Source organism: Aspergillus oryzae, chromosome 4 (assembly GCF_000184455.2).
Source record: "Aspergillus oryzae RIB40 DNA, chromosome 4".
In the NCBI taxonomy this organism is placed as follows: domain Eukaryota; kingdom Fungi; phylum Ascomycota; class Eurotiomycetes; order Eurotiales; family Aspergillaceae; genus Aspergillus; species Aspergillus oryzae.
Genome location: NC_036438.1, coordinates 2,450,113 through 2,470,191, shown reverse-complemented (window position 1 = coordinate 2,470,191; position 20,079 = coordinate 2,450,113). Strand labels below are relative to the sequence as shown.

Genomic DNA, 20,079 nt, shown 5'->3' with positions numbered 1-20,079 from the left:
TAGACTAGCTGAAAAATACAGTACCAGGCCACACCTACCCGCTAATCACAACAGCGCGGTAAAATTGCAAATCATCACCCCATTTTTTCATTCCGCACCACCGAGACATACCACACCCACCACTCTAGACCCGGCTCGCCACAACCAAAAAGCAACCGGGGGAGAGAAGAGAAGAAATCGCCCATCAAACGGGGGAAAGAATAAAAAAAAACAAAAGAACCCCCTCCAACCCAGAACCTGGATCTCTTAGATCCGCCCCCAAAAAGAGACCCAATGTATTCCTGGCACGGACATGGACCGAACCATCATGCGGCGGCAAACGCAGCAACGACGACGCCGGGCCGTCGACTCGAATCGCCCAATCCCTCGTCTCACTCCTCGTACCCCATGTCGCAGCTGCGATGGATGTCGCGGCCGCATAATGCGCCCCCTGGTGCGTTACCGACCCTCTCGTCGAATTTGAGGATGGGTGCAACTGCCGCACCAGGAGGAGGGGCTGCTGCAGTTGGGGGTGGTACTACGGCTGGCGGGAAGGCCATCGCTGGTCCTGGGCCGAGGACTAATACGCCGCAACATGCGCCGGGGGTCGCGCTGGTGGTTGAGTCGCGGGTTTCGGCGGAATCGATCGAGAGCTCCGATAGCGATCAGTCGGATGTTGCGAGCGGGGGGCGCGATGTGGTGGGGGCGGATGCACTGGGGGATACGGATTATGTACCGTCGCATGGGGATGTGCAGGAATCTAGGAGAGGAGGGGAGGGGGGTGCTGGCGGAGCGACAACTACTGGAGGCGCTGTGATGGGGTCTGCGGGGAGGAATAGTATTATGGATCGGGTGCTGGGAGACGACGATATGGATAGTAGCGGGATGGCAGGAGATACGCCCCGCAAACATGGCAAGCGGCTGACGACGCTGGAGGAAGTGTCATTGTTCAACATCTGCAATCGGCATGCGGAGAAATTCGGACAGCGCAGTAACCTGTGCAAATGGTGGATGACGGTGACGGCGGAATTCACGCGCGACCAGGGACATCCATATTCGTGGCACTCGGTGCGGCGGAAGGTTGAGCTGGTCACGAAGCAGCGCATGAAGTTTCTCGAGGAGCAGCGAGAGAAGGGTGGCTCGGAGAATGAGGACCTATCGAATCCCCGATGGCGTTCAGCTGTCGACGCCTGGATTCCGACGTGGCAGCGCTGGGAAGAGGCCGAGGCAAGGCGGATCGAGAAACGTGACTCACGCCGGTCTCGCAAGAGGAAAGAAAGGTCTTGGGAACCGGCGTGGGATGCTCCGAGCTCGAACGGTTGGAGACAAACGTCCAGTCCAGCAGTGGACAATACTGCGATCAGTGGTAACCAAAGTCAGGGTCCCCTGCCTCCTCCGCCTGCCCCTGCCCCTACTGCCCCTGCCCCTGTTACATCTAATCTAGTCCGGTTGCCTCCCGGATTTGAAAACATGTTTGCAAATCAACCTTCCAATTCACCTGGGTGGTCGTCCCAGCATCCAGCGTCCACGTCTGCTCTACCTTCAGCTGGGGAGAATGGCATGATGAGTGCCGTCATAGAAACGCTTGGCAAACTGAACAAGCATCTGGATGCTGTGAGCTCAGAACCTCAGTCGTCGCCCTTAATCGCATCGCTAGCCTCAAACTTAGAGTCCCAGCGTCGTGCAAGGCTGCTGAGCCAAGAGGAAGTCACCCCTGACGAAGGCGAGAGGCAGGAGAAAGCATTGCCTGCGTCGACCATCAGCCAGCTCAAGGAGGAACTCCGGCAGGAACTGCGGGATGAGATCCGGTCAGAGCTGGAAAAGGACCGGGCGGCGTTGGAAGAGAAGTTGGATTCTGTACAGAGAACGCAAGAGATGATTCTTGAAATGCTAAGACAGGAGCCTGCGTGATTTTTTCGTTCGGTTTGTTACTTGATCTTATTGCTATGATACCCATTGGCGAACAGCGTATCCCTCTCCAAGTCATATTGCAGTGCTGAAACTTCACCGATAACGTCGACATACATGCTAAGGAGATTTTATATATTTACCATTAATGTTCGAACGATCTCCAATAGTATATTCCTAACGTTATAGGAGAATAATGCAAAAATAAAGATATAAATCCCGGCTAAATTACATAGTAAACGTGCATGGTAATGCTGCATAGGAGCCTGCCAATTTAATTGTTTTTTATACTTCCTCCGTCATTGTCACCCCCGATGAGAAGCCATATCGTGTCATACTTAGTAGTAGAAGGTCTCATCAACGGTACGACCCCTCATCCATCGGGGCTCGCTGCCACGGACGTAGATGTCCTCAAAGAGGATACGAGTGCTGTTGTCAGGAACGGGCATGTTCTCGGCGATGGCGACCTCCTCGTCAACAAAGGCACGAGCGGCCTTGTCCAGGGCCTTGAGCTCGTCCTCGGTCATGACCTTCCAGTCAAGGATCTTCTGCTTGAGACCGGCAATGGGGTCGTGAGTGCTGCGCATGCGCTGGATCTCCTCACGACTACGGTAGGTAGTACCGGGGTCGGACATGGAGTGACCTCCGTAACGGTAGGTGACGTACTCCATCACGAGAGGGCCGTTGCCAGAGACAGCATAGTTCTTGGCGTACTGGACGGCAGCCTTGGTGGCAAGGACATCCATGCCGTTAACCTTGATACCAGGGATGTACTGACCACGCTTGTAGTACTCGGTCAAGGCAGAGGAACGAGCGGCAGAAGTACCCATACCATATTTGTTGTCTGCAACGAATCAGAATCACTTCACCTTTACGTGGGCCGTAGTTAAGGAGAACTTACTCTCACAGCCGAACAGAACCGGGAGGTTCCAGAGCTTGGCCATGTTGAAGGCCTCAAAGACCTGACCTTGGTTGGAAGCACCGTCACCGTACAGGACAATGCTAGTAGTAGGCTCCTCATTGTACTGCTGAGCGAAAGCAAGACCAGCACCAACAGGAACCTGAGCACCGACAATACCGTTTCCACCGTAGAAGTTAGGAGCGAACATGTGCATGGAACCGCCCTTTCCGTAGGCGATACCTTCACGGCGACCGAGCAACTCTCCGATAATGGACCGGATGGTTCCACCGCGCATGTAAGCATAACCGTGGCAACGGTAGGCAGTGATGATTTTGTCGTCACGGGTGATGGCGTGCTCAATACCAGTCGCGACGGCTTCTTGACCGGTCGCCAAGTGGCAGAAACCTCTGATCTTCTTTTCTTTGTAGAGACGATCGGCGGCCATCTCCATGCGTCTAAAGTAACACGAGAGAGAAACGTTAGAGCTAGATCGCAACAGCAATAAAGATCCCGCAATAATGCATACCTGGTCGAGACCATATCATGGTACATCTGCTTCAGCTCCTTCTTGGTGACCTCCAGGGTGTAGGGAGGGGGATCGATCTCATAGGTCTCAAAGCTCTCATCGGAAAGCTGGACAGTGAAAGGCTTGTCATCCTCCTGTGAAAAGCGCACAGCGCGTTAGCATCACCATATCAGAGACTTTTCCGAAGGGCTCAACAAACCTGCGGAACGTTCTCAGCATGCGACGAGGCGGCGTCGGTGGTGACGGAGCGACGGGCAAGGGGAGTGAAAGCGTGACGCCTCAAAGGCGCGGCTTGACGGGCCCACGCAGTGCGGAACAACATTCTGGGTAGGGCAGGAGGTCCAATTGATGGAGAAGGGAGCTGGAAGAAGATCAGGGAGATTCTGTTATCTTTCAACAACGGAGATGTTGGGAACAAACTTTCCCCTGCGGCTAACGGCTTTGGGCAATGGCTTATCTAAGCTGACTTTCCAATCGGGAACTGCCGGTGTACACCCTGCAAACCTGGCAAACATTCATCTCTCTGCTCCTCTTCACAATAGCCGTCTCTTAGGTCAGCAGACCCACCACGCACTTCGGCGTGTTGGTCTGCCTCACCCAAACGATAATTCCCACCTAAACGATAAATTTGAAGCTATTCAGGCTCCTATATACCACCACCATGCCTGATTCTTATTCTGATATCGAGATACGGATCGTACAGGCCTGTACAATCGCCCAAGGCCAAAAAAAGCCCAATATCTCTGCGCTAGCGCGTCAATTTAATGTTCCTTACCAACGACTCCGGGCGCGTATTCATGGCCGAGCAAATCTTTCCTCACGTCCTATCTCAACCAAGACACTTGATGATTCACAAGAAAAGGCACTAATTCGTTGGATTCGTCAGCTTGATAATCTATATAGTCCACCTACGGCCGGAATGATTGAGCAGAGTGCCAACCAAATACTGCAGCGGAATATAACCGACGGGCAATCTCGTACAGTTGACAAGAACTGGGTTTATCGCTTTATTAAACGTCTTCCTGAGGAGTTTAAGCTCATTCAGCAGAAGCCGAAAGATAAGAAGCGTCTTGATGCAGAAGATATAGGTGTTCTCCAACACTGGTACGACTGCTTAGAGGCCTTTATCAAGAATATACCTCCCAAAAATATATACAATTTCGATGAAACTGGCTTTCAACTTGGACAGGGAAAGACTCAAAAAGTTGTAACTACTATGCCTCTACGAGCTGCAAGAGGAAATCCCTCTAAAGAAGTAGGGGAACTGATCTCTGCAATAGAGTGTATTGCAGCGGACGGTTTTACTCTTCCTCCATACTTTATATTCAAAGGAACATATCATCTTGAGCGGTGGTACGATGCAGATATTCCAGAGGAATATCGAATATCTCTATCTCCAAAAGGCTATACTACAGATAAGATTAGTTTTGACTGGATTCAGCACTTCCACCGTCATACAAAACACCGTATCTCTACAAAAAAAGAGGTTCGATTACTATTTTTCGATGGCCACGAGTCCCATCTTACCTATGAATTTCTTCAATTCTGTGGACTACACTATATTATACCATATTGCTTTCCTCCTCATACAACACATCTTGTACAGCCTCTTGATGGACAACCTTTTCAAGTCTATAAGCACTTTTATCGCAAGAGAAACAATGAGCTCGCTCAAAGAGGTGCTGAGATGGACGATAAGAGTGATTTTTTAAAAGAGATCCATTCTATTCGTACGATGACCTTCAAACAACGTACAATCCGGGATGCCTTTGAAAAGCGAGGTCTATATCCCTTAGATTCAGAAAAGGTGATGAAATCTCTACGTGAGGCTTTGGAAACTGCTCCAGAACTTGAGATAATTACAACACCATCACCACCACCATCAAGCTCATCGCCACCATCTACAATACGAGGTCTTCGTCGAAGTATTAGTAAAGCGCAGAGCTTTATTAATAATAGCCCGGAGCTTGATCAAAGCTTTGTACGACGCCTTGACCGTGTATTCCAAAGCTCGCTTGAAACTACTGAATTAGCCGCTCAGCTCAAGGATGATCTACAGCAGCATCTTCGATACCGGAAGCCTCAGGATAGACGGAAATCACAGAAAAGGGTTAAATACCACGGGCCACTAACTGTATATGATGCAAAACGCCGAATTGCGGATCGTACTGAGGTGGAAAGACTACAGGGTCTTAGGCAAATTAGAAAGACGGGAGCTTTGGAATACGATAAACCACCACAACCGACAAATACAGGGGATCTGCCTAGTACAGAAGCTGGCCAGGTGGATAGGGAAGGCCCTAGATTACCTTATTGGATAGATACTCAAGGCGATGTTGTATAGGAGCTTGAATAGCTTCAAATTTATCGTTTAGATGGGAATTATCGTTTGGGTGAGGCAGACCAACACGCCGAAGTGCGTGGTGGGTCTGCTGACCTAAGAGACGGCTATACAGAAATCCTACGGAACAGTGGAATCCTGATCAATTATCATCAAAAGCTTGTCGATGGCCTTCGGTAGGTACTTCTCTGCCATATACGACTTTCCCTCTTCCCCATAGATACACCGTTGATGTTGGCCCGGCCCTCCGGCGGATGCCACCGATCCTGATCCTGCATACGTGTTGGACCGGCGTACGCCATTCTTGGAATCACCTGACTTCTCCTCGGAGTCCCAAGGATCTCCCTTCAACATCAATGGGTGATCACTTTTTGATTACGACGTGGGATGAAAGCTCTGCGTAACATAAACAATAACTACTTGGATCGTGAGAAATCGGGTAAGTCAGTATCGGCGGGGCTTTGGTATCTTTTGACTAAGAGATGATGTCCTTTTCTCTTTGGCGAGATATGAATGCACAGGATGGCCTTTCCCAAAAGTTCAAGACCAAGCCAAGAGGACAGTTCGTGCTCAAATGAAACAAGTGCCAACCTGGTTTCGCTTGCCGCTTGCTTGAATGCGTCCTAACTGAGATACATGTAGCGATCGACACCCTGATGTGGTCAAGGCTGAGAGATTGAGGCTGACTGCTATACGCTGACAAACCGTGCAATGGTATGAGGGATGAGAGAGATAGCAAGTGAATCCAAGGCGGCTCGGTATCGGTCCTTGGAACCTCAGCATTGGGGCCAACCTAGAGAGATGACGGGAACGAGTCATGACCCTAAATATAAACTTCAGCTATGCCAGGACACTCTGCTATAGGTGAATAGGCGGAAACCCTCCACCTAGAAGGGATCTCGCCGTATTCATACACATATACCGTTATCAATGCCGACAGCAGATCACCTTAGAAGTGCACCAGATGGCATATTCACTGATTCGCAGAGGGACCTTAGGTAGCTTCCTTGGGTTGTTTCAAGCTCGGTCGCAAATAGTACTCTTGTCCTTATTCTCAGTGACATGCGTATGGCAGCAGACAAACTGCTCGAGATGCCAATAATTGATCTGAATTTTTAGAATTCCAACTTTCAATGCGTCCTACATCACATATTAGTACACATTTTCAAACATCCGGCTGCGCTTGGGTATGATGGTGCTCGACTGGAGGTTGTTCATTCATAAAAGACAGTAGTGTGAACTCACGCCAGCACGGCTGTGCAGTTAATCGATGGAAGCCCATTAGACACGATCAGTTCGACCTGAGATGGTCAATCTTGAGAGGGAACGACGTTGTAAACGGGCGACACTATGTACATTGCCGCCATTGTTGATATGGCACAGATTGATGTGGGTCATTCTCCCCTAATGGTTAACTAAGCGATTATCTATCAATCAATTGCTTGGACAGGAATGCGAACTCCGAGTGGAAGGCCATGAACGGGACGATCGGATCTCCGATCGTGGACCTAATTAGGGTCCAAAATGTGAGATTTGATGGATTATCAACAACACCAGCTTAACTATTGCGTATTTTCAGCCAGCCTGTTTCACATAAAAATACCGCAAAACATATTCGTCAATCTCCACGAACCTTTTTTGCCCTTCCCGAATTAAGTTTTCCAGCATCCTGTTTCAACGGAAGCCTTGGGCAGGTTGCATTGAGGCAATTGTCTAGGTTTTAGGATTAGTCTTTTTGTTTTTTTTTTTTTTTTAGCAAGAACCATTGAACCATGAAGATCTTGGTCTGGGTTGTTTCGTGGGTACAGAGTAGGTGACAAGGTAGTAGTCAGTGACAAATCTTTTCCAAGGCAATTCTGGGTCACGAACCTAATAGCTTGCCGCCACAGTTGACTGGGACTGGATGATGCCTGTATGTACTTAGCTATTTTCGGTATGGTAGAGGGCTAACGTTGTAGGGGGATCGGTCTCCGTAGTTCAGCCGAGATGTGTCGGAGTGGGCTCCCTCAACGTGGCAAGAGCTGTGGATAAGCTGAGTAGAGTAGAGGTATCTTATTTAGGAATGTTGCAAGGAAATGGTGTTAAAGCTAGTCTGAGAAAATTTTGGTCGGACAGCGAATTCTGTAACCCCCCCTGTGATCCAAACTTGTCACATCAAGTGGAACAATAGATGCCTATCTGGAGTTCTTGGCTGGCATCGAGTTCGACCCTCAATATCGATATGGATATTTGTGAACAGTCATTCTATGTGCGAGTCTATCGACGGTGTTACCAACCCAACTGCATGTACATACATAATACTCTACATCTCTGTCCCACCGTTACCTTTCTCTCGGGTTATCCCGACCGACCGAAAAGCCTGTAACCACCAAACAGCGCGCGGTTCCTGACTTGAAACGGACCAATTGCACGTATGCCAACGGGCACTATCTCATCGCTCACCAGGGATGAACCACGGATGATTCCCATTCTCCGTCGATTACCCACCTGACGAGAACCCAGAAATTTCCAGAAAAAGCACGTCGGCCGATGCTACTAGCCTTGTTTTGACTGCTACAAATCCTCCGTTAAACGAACTCAATGGCAAGTGGGGGTTTGATAAAGTTTTCTTAGTTAATTGCAAATTGATTAATAGACGGCTTGATATTGTGCCCTCATTGTATTCGTACTGGATTGTAACAGTATTGTGAAAAGTGAAAATGAAAACCCACGTGAAGACAATCTATAACCGGAAAAATATATCCTCTTGGGTTGGATGATCTTGATACTATGTTCGAAGTTATCACCAGTTGACTTCACGTACTTCGCGGAAAATCACGAGACTCTTTCCTTTTCCGGAAGCAATCTGCATGAGTCTTCGCAAGAGTTTCTTCTAGGCAGGAATTACTAGTATTAGCAGTGGTGGAAATTAAACCGCATTTGAGGTCCGGACAAGACCGGCAAAATACTCCGTATTAAAAGGTCGACGTGGCCAATGTCCACTAGTGTTGTTTCAATGTATGAATGTATCTAGGTATGTAAAACCAGCCCTGTTACCGCGGTGTGTGGTACCCCGTACGTATGGATGTAGTACTCCGGGGAGTATGCATAGTATGCATCTGATACTCTGGTATGCAATGCAATGCGGAGTATAGGAGAGGCTGATAAAACTATAGGTAGGCACATGGTACATAAAACTATGGTGACATCACTCATTGCCACTCGCAGAGACTATTTACTTTCTAATTAATGTTCTTGCAGCAAATTAAAGTTGACATTAGTCCCTGTTGCCGTTATCCAGGGAAATGGATCATGATATATCCTCCACTGATCTACCGCCATCTTCAATATACGGGACATAAAATGTGAGCTGTCAACAGTCAACTTCGTTCAAATCCCGGACAATTTGATTTATCTACGATAGATCACCAGCGCAGGCTGATTGCATACGCCTTGCATATAACATATACAGTGGCAAGCCTGCGGCCGTAGTTTTTGTCATTATTTTCGAGCTTCAGACAAACGCGTACGTTCCTATGGCCGACGGTCTGTGGCAAAATGGTCGAAAAGGAGAGAGCATCGCCGCAAAAAGTACTGTATTACGCATCGCGTCGCAGGGAAGCAAAAGTCGTTATTGGTGGGATGATCTCGGAGTCTGAACCGCTGCATATACTATTTCTTTGACTGCTTCCCATGCTCTCTCCTCTCCAACAACGGTGGTCTGAACAGAGGTCCTGTATACTCCGAACATACCCCGATATAAAAGCACTCTGGCCGGTTGACGAAACTATGAGGAGTTAGTTAGCACCATTGGTGATTGTCTAGGCAATAGCCTTGGATCCTGCGATTTATGGACTACTGCAAGTAGTAGACAATGACGCTGCTAGGAGTTTCACTACTGTTTCATGCGCCTTGAACCACAAGGTTGTCGCCTAAGTCCCCTGCCAACCATGTCGCCGTTAGTTCAACAGACGACGCCCCAGCAAACCGCAATGCCTGTCACAATCTTAGCAGAACTGTTGGGGTGCCTATTTCGTGCATGATTTTCACCGTGGTGGATCAGTCTGCACAGAGCACTAGAGTTACTCCGCTCGGTTACAGGAACTAGACTTGACTTCGGAAAAAAAGCTATAATAAAGGACATTAAGATGCTCAGGCTTAGGCGGCCAAGAGCACGTATCCTAGCAATAGTGCGAGACATAGGCGGGCCGGTCACGTAAAGTAGTGGAGATTGAGCTGATCCTTATTGTATCCCATGAGTCCAAAGTTCAAACGCTCCTCTTTGAACAGAAGTTGCACCGTGCAGTTCACATGGTTGAGGTAGACGGAAGGATTATTGGTTTAAATTTCATGCATGACTTGGTCAATCCAGTAATTTGCTAAAATTGGACACTCGTTTTGTCAGTGCTCGCGCGTATGACCCTAATTCCTGACCCATCAATGTGTCATACTGATAATCAATAGTTAGTACCCATCTGGCTGATTAGCGGATACACTCCCATGTCTGTGGAGTACTGTCTGTATATAGTCGGCAGTGATTGACGCTGCTGACCATGGATTCAAATCCACCAAACACTGGTTAACTTAAAGTCTTACATACTCCGTATGGATTTACCACTTAGGATGCTCTTCTGTTCTTCGATAAGATTTGGGAGAGTCAGCGTCTCGGAATGCTTCCTTCTGACGTTGGACGCAGGGTTTCCAGGGGGCCCAGTAGGATGTGTTCCGTGCATCCTTGGGGATCAGGCTTAACAGCTAATAAGGTCTCGTGTTTTGTATTCAATGACTAGTAGCTGACTATAGCGAGATGCGGAGGGGATTTCTGACAATTGACGTATGATATATGTTCTCACTCAGAAACAGGCACTAGCCATGGTTGAAACTTCTATTGGTTTACCCTCTTGTGAAGCCATGCTCTTGCGCTTATGCATTTAATCAATGCTATTGCATGTACTACTACGAGGTACAACCGCATGTGTAATGATTTCGTTCTCCTAAAATTCGTAGGGTAGCCGATTTTTCGACCGAGGGGCATAAGGTTTGACATTCCGTGGTCCGGACGGGGAGTTCTACCGTCGGATACCGGAGACGATCACCCATGGATATTAATTGGAGGGAACCATCGAAGAAAATGGTGAGCTTAGATACTTAGATGTTTAAGCTAGAAATCCTGGGGGTTTCAGTGCCGTCTGACAGTTGTATCCATTTTGCGGATTCCTGCAGGAACTACGGAGTCGCTGCACAAGAAAAAGTGAGTGGCTTGATACAGTACTTTACACACGTACACAGTAGTACATACGGAGTATGGAGACAGTACGGGGGTTGTAACTACCCTACCGGAATGAGGAGCTACTGAGCCCACTAAGGAAAAGTACTGCACCATTCCGAGCGGGTCGGGTGGGGATGAGTGCAGAACCGACGCCATGGTTATTGGCTCCTCCACAGAGATTTGGGTTTTTGGGAGATTTCATGCGATACGCTTTTCCCGTCCATAGGAGATACAAATCCTAAGATAGACTTGAAAAATAATGATCAGGAGAACGAAGTGGTGGCCAAAGAGAATTATCGTTTGAAAGATGGATAGTTTGTACAGATGGTTCTTTTTTAAGGGAAAAGCACAGGGCAGGCTGAACTTGAAGGGCCCCATAGATCCGTACGGAGTGAGTGCAGCTTCATCTCCGTTCTGCCGGACATGGCTGACTAAGTCCCGGGCTACCCATTTTAAAATTTGCCCGGTGGAGATCCCGAAGTTCTCAGCCGTTGACAACATATGCAGTATCAACGCTTACGTACGCCACCACAGCTTCATTTATTCGCCTCCCATACCAGAGATGCACCTGACCCTTAGAATGTAAGATCTGGAATAAGGGACCGACCAAGCCTTATCTCTTTGGAACTGGGTATATTCAATATTGAAACCTAGCAGATGAACTGACAGAAAACGCTCGGGGATCAGCAGTCGGTTAATTAGGGGCCTGTGGTCAGTCATTGCACCGTATGGCCCCGGCTTGGCCCATAAAGGCCATAATTTATGGAGAATAATAAGGCCATTGTATTATATCCCCGTCATGAGGCTAGTCTCTTTGTGCTTATGGTAGCACAAAGGATGAGAATTTCACCGGCACCGTAACGCAATTACATTTGGAAGGTACGGAGTAGATCTCTATACTTCTTTCTGGCCAGTCTGGGTTTATGGTTAAATTGTTTCCTAGTCATTCTCAATTGGATAGTCTAGATGTTCCGTTACTGGTAATGTGCGGCTAAACTACTAGTCCCCTACATATGGTGTAATGTCCGACTGTGGCGTTTCTCCATAGAAGAGATTCAATTACAATTCTTTGGGGGCAAAAAAAAAGAATTAAAAAAGTAAACAAAGTATTGAATGGATTTTACCAAGAATTAAATGTTCCGAGGGCGGCCTGTGGTTGATAGATAGATTGGATAGATCAATGTAGGCGATTTGATCATTGGCTTGTACAGGCCCGACTGGCTGGAGTGATGTCGCCTCTGGTTGTACAGGATGTACAATGTAAGGAGAACCAGGAGGCTGGATCCATCTAGTTGGTGGTTTCTTTTTCTTGTTTGTGATCTGAGTTTAGGTTAGGAGAAATTTGAGTTGACAGCAGTACACATCTGGTACTTTTTACACATGACCTCATCCATTGTCACTTCATAAGTGTTGTTTGACATTCACCTCCTTCTCAACCCAAAGAGAAAGGAAAAAAAAGGTCTCATTTTTCAGGGGCCTTCGTTCAAACTTTCAGTCCCTGGATATGCTCCACTGGAAGCCTTTTTGGTGGCCTTTCAAACCATGGCTCGGATGCTGCATGCCCCACTTGGAAAGAAATATTTTTCTTTTTCTTTTCTTTTTTTCTTTTCGGGTTTCCTTTTGGTGCTTGTACTCCGTACCGTCGTATGGTATTCCTGCAGGAACTTTGTACCTTGATAATACTTGGGTGGTATGAACTAACCCGTGGTGGTATCAATGGGGAACGGAACGTACCAATGAAAGTGGAAGTGGTACTGTTCAAGTACCGTCGAGGTACCAGTATTGAATGATCGCTCACCCGCCCCATCCACTATCAACGGCCTCCTGAAGACCGGCCGTGACGCCGTCGTAAAATTATTCCCACCATCACGATATCTCCAACTTCCACTCCTTTCTTTCTCTCACTCTAACTTTCTGCCTTTGTGTTTTGTGTGTCTGCGCATCAAACAATTCTCTTTGACTTCCGACCCCCTGGTTCAATTCCTTCGTCCTCGGGAGTTTTTTTCTAAATTTCTCCCCCACTATAATCTCCCCACTTGGGCTTTTCCCCTAATATAGGAATTCGTCCTATTCTCCCCCCTCTCTTCTTTTTAGGTGATCATTTTTCCCTCCTGACCCGTCAGGAGCATTCTTTTCTAGCCCATGTGGAAGCATCGACCGTCTTCCAGATCGGATTCAAAGTCTGGGAGCATCGATTCAAGTTCCGAGCGTGGCTTCTTTGGTCGTCCCAAGAAGAAGTCTCCGCCGTGTAAGTATAGTGTCTCATACTAGTTGCTTGTGCTTGATTCTAGTCCCTTATTATATTTATTTTTATTATTTTTCTTTTTAGGCTTTTCCCTCTTTTAATTTTATTTTCCCTTACCCTATTATCATTATCATAACATTATATCATTCTGGACCGTCACCTCCTAACTCACAGTTCCTTTTCTCTTCTTTCCTGCATTTTGGTCGTTCCTTATCTCTCTACCCTAACCAACCCCGGTGATCCTCATTGTTATATGTGACACCGACGAGACAAAGGAACACCTAGAATCTTGCGCTACTGTTATGCAATACTACCTCACTACTGTCCTTTCGTAGTCGACCCTCCACTGCCCGCTTCCGTTCCTTTTTCTGGTCGTTTATCATTTTATAACCCCCGGTTCACTGACGGGTGCATTCGTCATTATCTACAGTAACATCTCGACCGGAGTCCCCCACCCGCTCACCATTCCGGTCTCTGCGTTCGCTCACCCGCTCAGAACGACCGGGCAGTAGGTTGTCTAACCACGCTGGCTCTTTCCGGTCTCGTGCACCTTCAACTGTCACCAGTGGTTTCCTGTACCCTGACCATTCAGGTTCAGACTGGCAATCGAATTCAATCAATTATTCGTCTCAAACGTCCAATTCCATATCAAGCAGGCCAATGGCAGGCTTAACGGAAGTTGACCGGACTCGGTCCCGGAGAGATAGGACATTTGTGGGCAGCGAGTGCGCCGTTTGCGAGGAACCGCTAGAACATACCCTGCGGGGGGAGCGCGTTCTCCAATTCTCCTGTGCACATGTAGCGCATGAGGCCTGTTTCTATGAGTTTATTCGGGAGTTCGAGGGCCAGTATTGCCCGACATGTGACGCGCCATTAGGGTTGGACACAAGCCGCGGGGGGAATGTGTTAGATATCGGTAAGTGGTAACACTAGGCAAGACATTAGAAGAACTGTTGCTAACTCAATTGCAGAGAAACTTAGCAATATGGTGCGCTCAGTTACCAGTGATGCCGCCACACAACGAAGTGGTATGACCGGGGCTACCACGCCGTGGGATCAAAGCACGAACGTGAGTCGCGGCCGGCTGCCTAGTGACGCTGGGAGTAGGCCGTATAACCGGGATAGTCGAGACATATACAGTCGGCGGGATAGCCGTGATACGGGCGACCCGCGCGAACGGATCGAGCGTCTGACATCCGGATCCCGTCAGCATCACTCCAGGAATGGTAGCGCTGCTGGGTCATCGGGTGACTACAATGACACCCAGCATCCGAGCAACGGAAGACGGCATGATTATGATCTCCAAGCCATGGAGTCCGAACTGAGCCCTCGCTCTGGGCCCACAAAGAATCCTATCCCGGCCCCAACGATGACTATTCGGAGCGAGTTTCCAACCCTCAACCGGTCCCGTCAACAACAGCCCTTGACCTGTCTAATCACAATTGAAGTCCCTGAAGGTTGGCGTGCAGACTCTGATGACTTGCGCCACACGTCGACTGGCTCACCGCAACCTGAGGATGAGCCTTACAGTATGATGCGTTTTCCCGCCGCCCAGGAGCCACGCCCCTCTCCATACGAATCACAGGAGAACTTGGATGAGATTGCGGAGGAACTGAGGACGAAAGTTGACAACTGGCATGGCCTTGAGTTTCAGCGGTATGCTGATTTGTGGTTCCGTCTGCTTGTAGGGTCCCGCTAATTATAATGTAGGTTCGGAAAGCTTCGCTTGCATGGACAGATGCGAGTCGGTAAAGACCGTGAATCGTGGCAAGACTTGCAATGCTACCTGTTCGCGGAGATGCTTATCTGCATCAAAGAGAAGAAGGTCAGCGACCATCGCCGCCAATATGATGACAAACCGCGACACACGCGGTGTACGCTTAAGGGCTCGATTCTGATCAAGAAGCATCTCAAGCATATCGATGCGGACCCAGGTAAACCAAGACTTCGACACCAGTGGGCAATGAGCGAGTGCTAACAGTGGATACAGATGAGCCCGTCCTAACTCTGAGTTTGTCCGTCAGCGAACTTCCATGCTTTTATCTCAGTTTCCAGAACCGGAATCAGTTAGAAATCTGGCGTCGTGCTCTGCTCGATCTCCACCAGCTCGATTCCCTGTCCCGCGGTGCCGACTATGACCTAGATAACTCTGGGGCCGAGGAGGAAGACTACCGAAACAGCCAGATCAAACGCCAGGCGTCGCTGAACTCCTCATACGGTGCGGCCCGGTCGAACAACACTGCCATCACTGACTACACGAGTGTGGCCGTGGAAAGTGGGCCTAGCCCATCTCTGCACATTCCGCTTGATATTGTAGTGGTGATCCCTGTATCATCTTCGATGCAGGGCCTGAAAATCACGCTTCTGCGCGACGCGCTCAAGTTTCTTGTGCAGAATCTTGGGCCTCGAGACCGTATGGGGTTAGTGACATTCGGTTCTAGTGGCGGCGGAGTCCCTCTGGTCGGAATGACAACGAAGTCCTGGGGGGGATGGGGCAAGATTTTGAACTCTATCCGCCCTGTTGGCCAGAAGAGTCTTCGCGCGGACGTGGTTGAAGGAGCGAATGTAGCCATGGACCTACTGATGCAACGGAAGCTGTCCAATCCCATATCCACTATCCTCTTGATCAGCGACTCGTCTACCTCTGACCCGGATAGCGTGGATTTTGTTGTGTCCCGGGCAGAAGCTGCTAAGTCCGTTCCCATAATTTTGATGTCAGGACCATGGAACTAACTGTCTTGTAGGGTTAGCATTCACTCATTTGGCCTGGGACTGACCCATAAGCCGGACACAATGATTGAGCTCTCAACCCGGACAAAAGGCTCGTATCTTTATGTCAAGGACTGGATGATGCTTCGCGAGTGTGTGGCAGGCTGTCTTGGAGCTTTGCAGACAACTTCTCACCAGAATGTTAAGCTGAAGCTTCGTCTCCCGGAAGGTTCTCCGGCGAAGTTCGTGAAAATTAGTGGAGCTCTTCACACCACTAAGAGGGCCACCGGCCGTGACGCGGAGGCTGCTCTCGGTGATCTCAGATTTGGAGATAAGCGGGATATCTTGGTTCAGCTTGTCATTCAGCCCGACAACTCCTCCCAGGAGAACATGCCGCAAGACCCCTGGGAGAGTCTGGTCTCCGGACTGGAAGCCCTCGGTGGTGGGTCGGATGGAGATGAGCAGCGAGTACTTAGCGTGGAGGAAGTCCCATTGATCCAAGCGGATATCACTTACGGAGATCTTCTCCGTGATGGCCATTTGACGCATTCGCCGCGACCATCACTTTTGGCGATCACTATGCTCCCACCGAACCCCAAATCTCGACATTCCAGTCGACCGATGACTCCCCCTATCCCTCCACATCCTTCAATTGTTCAGCGACGCATGGAGCTACTCACGTCCGACATGCTAACAAGAGCATTGACTTTGGTATCGCGTGGACATCATGATCGTGCGCAGCACTTACTGATTGAGACCCGCAGTATCCTCAAGGGTCTTGGTAAAGGGAGCCTTCCCCCGCTCCCTCCTGGCGCTGTTAAACCATCAAGTATCAGCGACTCTGGCAGCAGGGGTGACACGCCTACATCCACTTCTCCAAGGTCTTCTACTTTCGGCGATAGCCACTCCTCAGCTGTCTCAGACTCGGCCACGATCACACCAGGAGCCGCGGTTGATGCGCAGACCATGCAGGCGCTGGATGGTGACCTAAAAGCAGCACTCGAGTGGATCAATCATCCTGCAGTGTTTGGCCGGGATTCCCGCAAGGCTGTACTACAGGGTATCGGCGTGATTTCGTCGCAGCGGGCGTACACCTTCCGATCACCCTCTGAGGCGCACTGGGCCCAGCGTGTGGCTGGAGTTCGACGACTGACCGAACGGTCTAAGGAGTGGCGTGAGACCGGCGATGACGCATTGACTGAAGAATGAACGCACCGACATGACTCTCGCTTACAAGCTTTTCTTATTCTGTCGCATTTGTTTTCTATTCCCTCTTAATCACCTCTTGAGTGGCTACTAATATTCCCTTTCCTCCCTTTGATTGTTTATGATACCACTTTGTTCACCATGACTGTGCAGCACGATACCACGGGTTTGGTTGTTTTGTAATATTTTCATCTGTTCTTACTGGTTGTACCTATGTATAGATCAGCTTATATTCTTAATATTGGGTGACGGATGGGGGCTGGGTTGAGTCTGGATGAATCACGCATATGCTTGCTTTGTTATTGTCTCTGAGCAGTTACGAGATGAGGTTCGTTCGTATACATTGCTGTCTCTATTGTGTACTTCCTAGTTTGCGACGCTCTTTGCGATATGCCCCGATCAATATAATAGATCAATATAATCCAGATCTTCTACCGGCCACCAGTACATGCTAATTGATCCTCCCGTCAGACCTGCCTCCCCGCGCTATCATTTTTCCGTGACTCCTTGTTCATCCAGTCTGCTTACCTTAGCAAATCTAATACAGACTCGTGGTGTCATCCAGGGCAATACGCCAATCTGTGTTCAGCTTTCTTTCTATCACTGTATCATGTCTAAGTAACTGCTGGAGTGAACAAAAATCAGACCATTGTCGAACCCTTTCTTACACATGACTTAACCGCCCACCTACAAGTAGTAATCATTCCAAACTCAAGCCTTGAACCACTGATCCCGTGGCGCCTCTCGCTCTCTGTATGGATGACTTTTGAATAGAAAAGAACCTGGATAGATTGCTAAGTATAGAAACACGACTAAAGTACAACCGCCCGATTGCTTACAGCTGAAAGAAAAGTGGTTGAGCCGAGAGAAGCGCCGGACATGACAGTGCAGCGATAGCTGAAATCTTTATTTAGAAATGGCGAACTAAAACAGTAGCTCATAGCAGATGGAGGAGGAAAGAAGTTGTATGAAAGACCCTGCGGTGGAGAGGTACTGTATGATACCGTATTATACAGTGACACGGAGCCATATCTTGAGATGGGGGATGGCTAAAGACAGCACGAGCTGAGAAACGATTGAAGCGCCGTGATAGCTGTGAAAAACAGGGGTGCTACTAAAATTAAAACAGATCAACGACTAACCCGGTAAATGGCTCAGGCAGGGAGGGGGGAAGCAACAAGGAAATGATGTGAAAGTAGACGGGATAAAAGGCACTTAGTGGAGGGCTTGTGCTGAAGTAGAACGGCGCTGTGTTTGAGACCCAATGAGAACGTGGAATATCATGTAGATATGGCTACTAATGCAAGAAATGTCCAGATAAGAATAGAAAAATCAAAATGAAAGTCGACTTTTGAGAGGGTTTGATAGAGACCGGTTGTGGCATGTCCCGTTTAGGAACACCTTCCGACGAATTGACGCTCCTCTACTAAGGGATGGGGGTATTGGACCCTGTATATGCAGATATGGGTTAATCTAGTTTGAATGCCCTGATTGGACTGATCAGCGTGACGCCGTTGTGGATTGTTTCGTCGAGTGCATGCTATTGTTATGCGTGATCAAAAGCACTGATATCTTGTGGGTTGCCACCTGGGACTGGGGTTTGCGAAAAGGATGCTCCTGTTGGGGAACGCATAGATCTATACAGGTTGACATCTACTCAAGCGAAACTGGAAGTAACCGACTTAAAATTCAGCGTCCTATATACTAGAAATGTCGTGGTAAATGCATAGAAAGTAGAGGTGAGGTTGCAGGGCCAAAAATAGAACATGAGATCTGCGGCCTTACCGCGGGGGATTCTATTATTAGATTTAGTCGCTGCCAACCCCTACATCCCAAATCACAACCACAATTGGTCGGAATACCGTCATTAGTACGTTTAGATGTCAGAACTAAAACTGCGCTTTTTATCCCAGTCGGTGCTCAATGCAAATCTATTGGTAGATTGATGGGATGGCCGGTTTGAGCTCATCTCCCCGGCGCGTCGAACCCTGGACGAATGAATTGATGCGGTGCGTCAAGAGAGTGACGAGTGTTTCCCTAATTAGATACATTGCGCTTACAATCCAGATCTGTGCTCTTGTTGATAGCGCTGGACCGCTACCTTACAGCTATCGGGGGTATCATTAGATGTTGCAGTGTCGACGTGAGTGCTCGATAAACGGGCATAATGCTTGCATGTAAAGGCAGTTGCGACTTATACTACCGTAGTAAGTAGTAGGTAATGCCAAGGGTTGAGAGCGACGAGCGAGCTTGTACAGAAGACATAGTAGACATTAGGTAGATTAAATTGTGTTAGTTGAGGGACTTTCAGTTTGTCAACTAGCGCTACAACATGGTGACTTGAGATCTGGTGCCGCTTTTGTGAGTTGACCAGACCCATCTGTTTTTTGGTGGTCATGCTGACTTCAATATCGCCCTAGCAACAGGCGCTTGGATATTAATGATATCAGCGCTAAATGATATGCACACATAAATTGTAATCCGCCAAGAAGTCGAGGAGACTTCAGCGACCCCCATATGAAGGGCTTGACAGGATTTGAGAGAACTGCTGGGCAGGATAATGACGCCCAGTAAATTGAATGGCATCAACTAAAGCCCAAACCTCTTTGCATCCTACAACGCTCGGCCGACACGATATGTCATAGCATATACTAAAAGTTAAAGTCGCTATAGATCGTCAAGCTGTTGAAGCGTCAATATAGAAGAGAGACTATCTCCACAAAGCGCCCACCCTTGCTTGCATGCAGGATAATTATATAGCTAAAACTATAGGTCCCCGTATGGACACCTCCTATGCAGCCTGATTGGACATACTCAGCAGGATTGGCAACTTTGATAATGAGAATTCTGGATCAAATTCTGCAAGCCAGGATTTTTGAGGCTCTAGATGCTTAGGGTTGCAGGAACACGTTTGGAATTACACCACCCCGTGTTTCCAAACTGCCTTGAGAGCGTGGATCGTAGAACCGCGCGCTTTACTTGGACGAACCACGCTTGACAGACAGTAAAGAATTGA

The 20,079-nt window shown here is 48.5% G+C and overlaps 3 protein-coding genes across 3 annotated transcripts; 2 read left to right on the top strand and 1 right to left on the bottom strand.

Moving 5' to 3' along the window:
- Nucleotides 1–273: 273 nt before the first annotated feature.
- AO090012000949 (uncharacterized protein) lies at nt 274–1,890 on the top strand (the record flags this gene model as incomplete). Its single annotated transcript, XM_001727837.1, has 1 exon — nt 274–1,890. The coding sequence occupies one exon, from the start codon at nt 274–276 to the stop codon at nt 1,888–1,890; it is 1,617 nt and encodes a 538-aa protein (XP_001727889.1).
- Nucleotides 1,891–2,225: 335 nt separating this feature from the next.
- Nucleotides 2,226–3,636, bottom strand: AO090012000948 (pyruvate dehydrogenase (acetyl-transferring) subunit E1 alpha; the record flags this gene model as incomplete). The annotated part of the gene is made up of 4 exons (XM_001727836.3): nt 2,226–2,731; nt 2,789–3,243; nt 3,315–3,448; nt 3,514–3,636. The coding sequence occupies 4 exons, from the start codon at nt 3,634–3,636 to the stop codon at nt 2,226–2,228; spliced, it is 1,218 nt and encodes a 405-aa protein (XP_001727888.1).
- An 8,496-nt stretch (nt 3,637–12,132) lies between these two features.
- On the top strand, nt 12,133–17,066 carry AO090012000947 (uncharacterized protein; the record flags this gene model as incomplete). Its single annotated transcript, XM_023236699.1, has 6 exons — nt 12,133–12,163; nt 13,579–14,064; nt 14,120–14,804; nt 14,859–15,082; nt 15,139–15,841; nt 15,893–17,066. The coding sequence occupies 6 exons, from the start codon at nt 12,133–12,135 to the stop codon at nt 17,064–17,066; spliced, it is 3,303 nt and encodes a 1,100-aa protein (XP_023091601.1).
- Between the last annotated feature and the right edge of the window lie 3,013 nt (nt 17,067–20,079).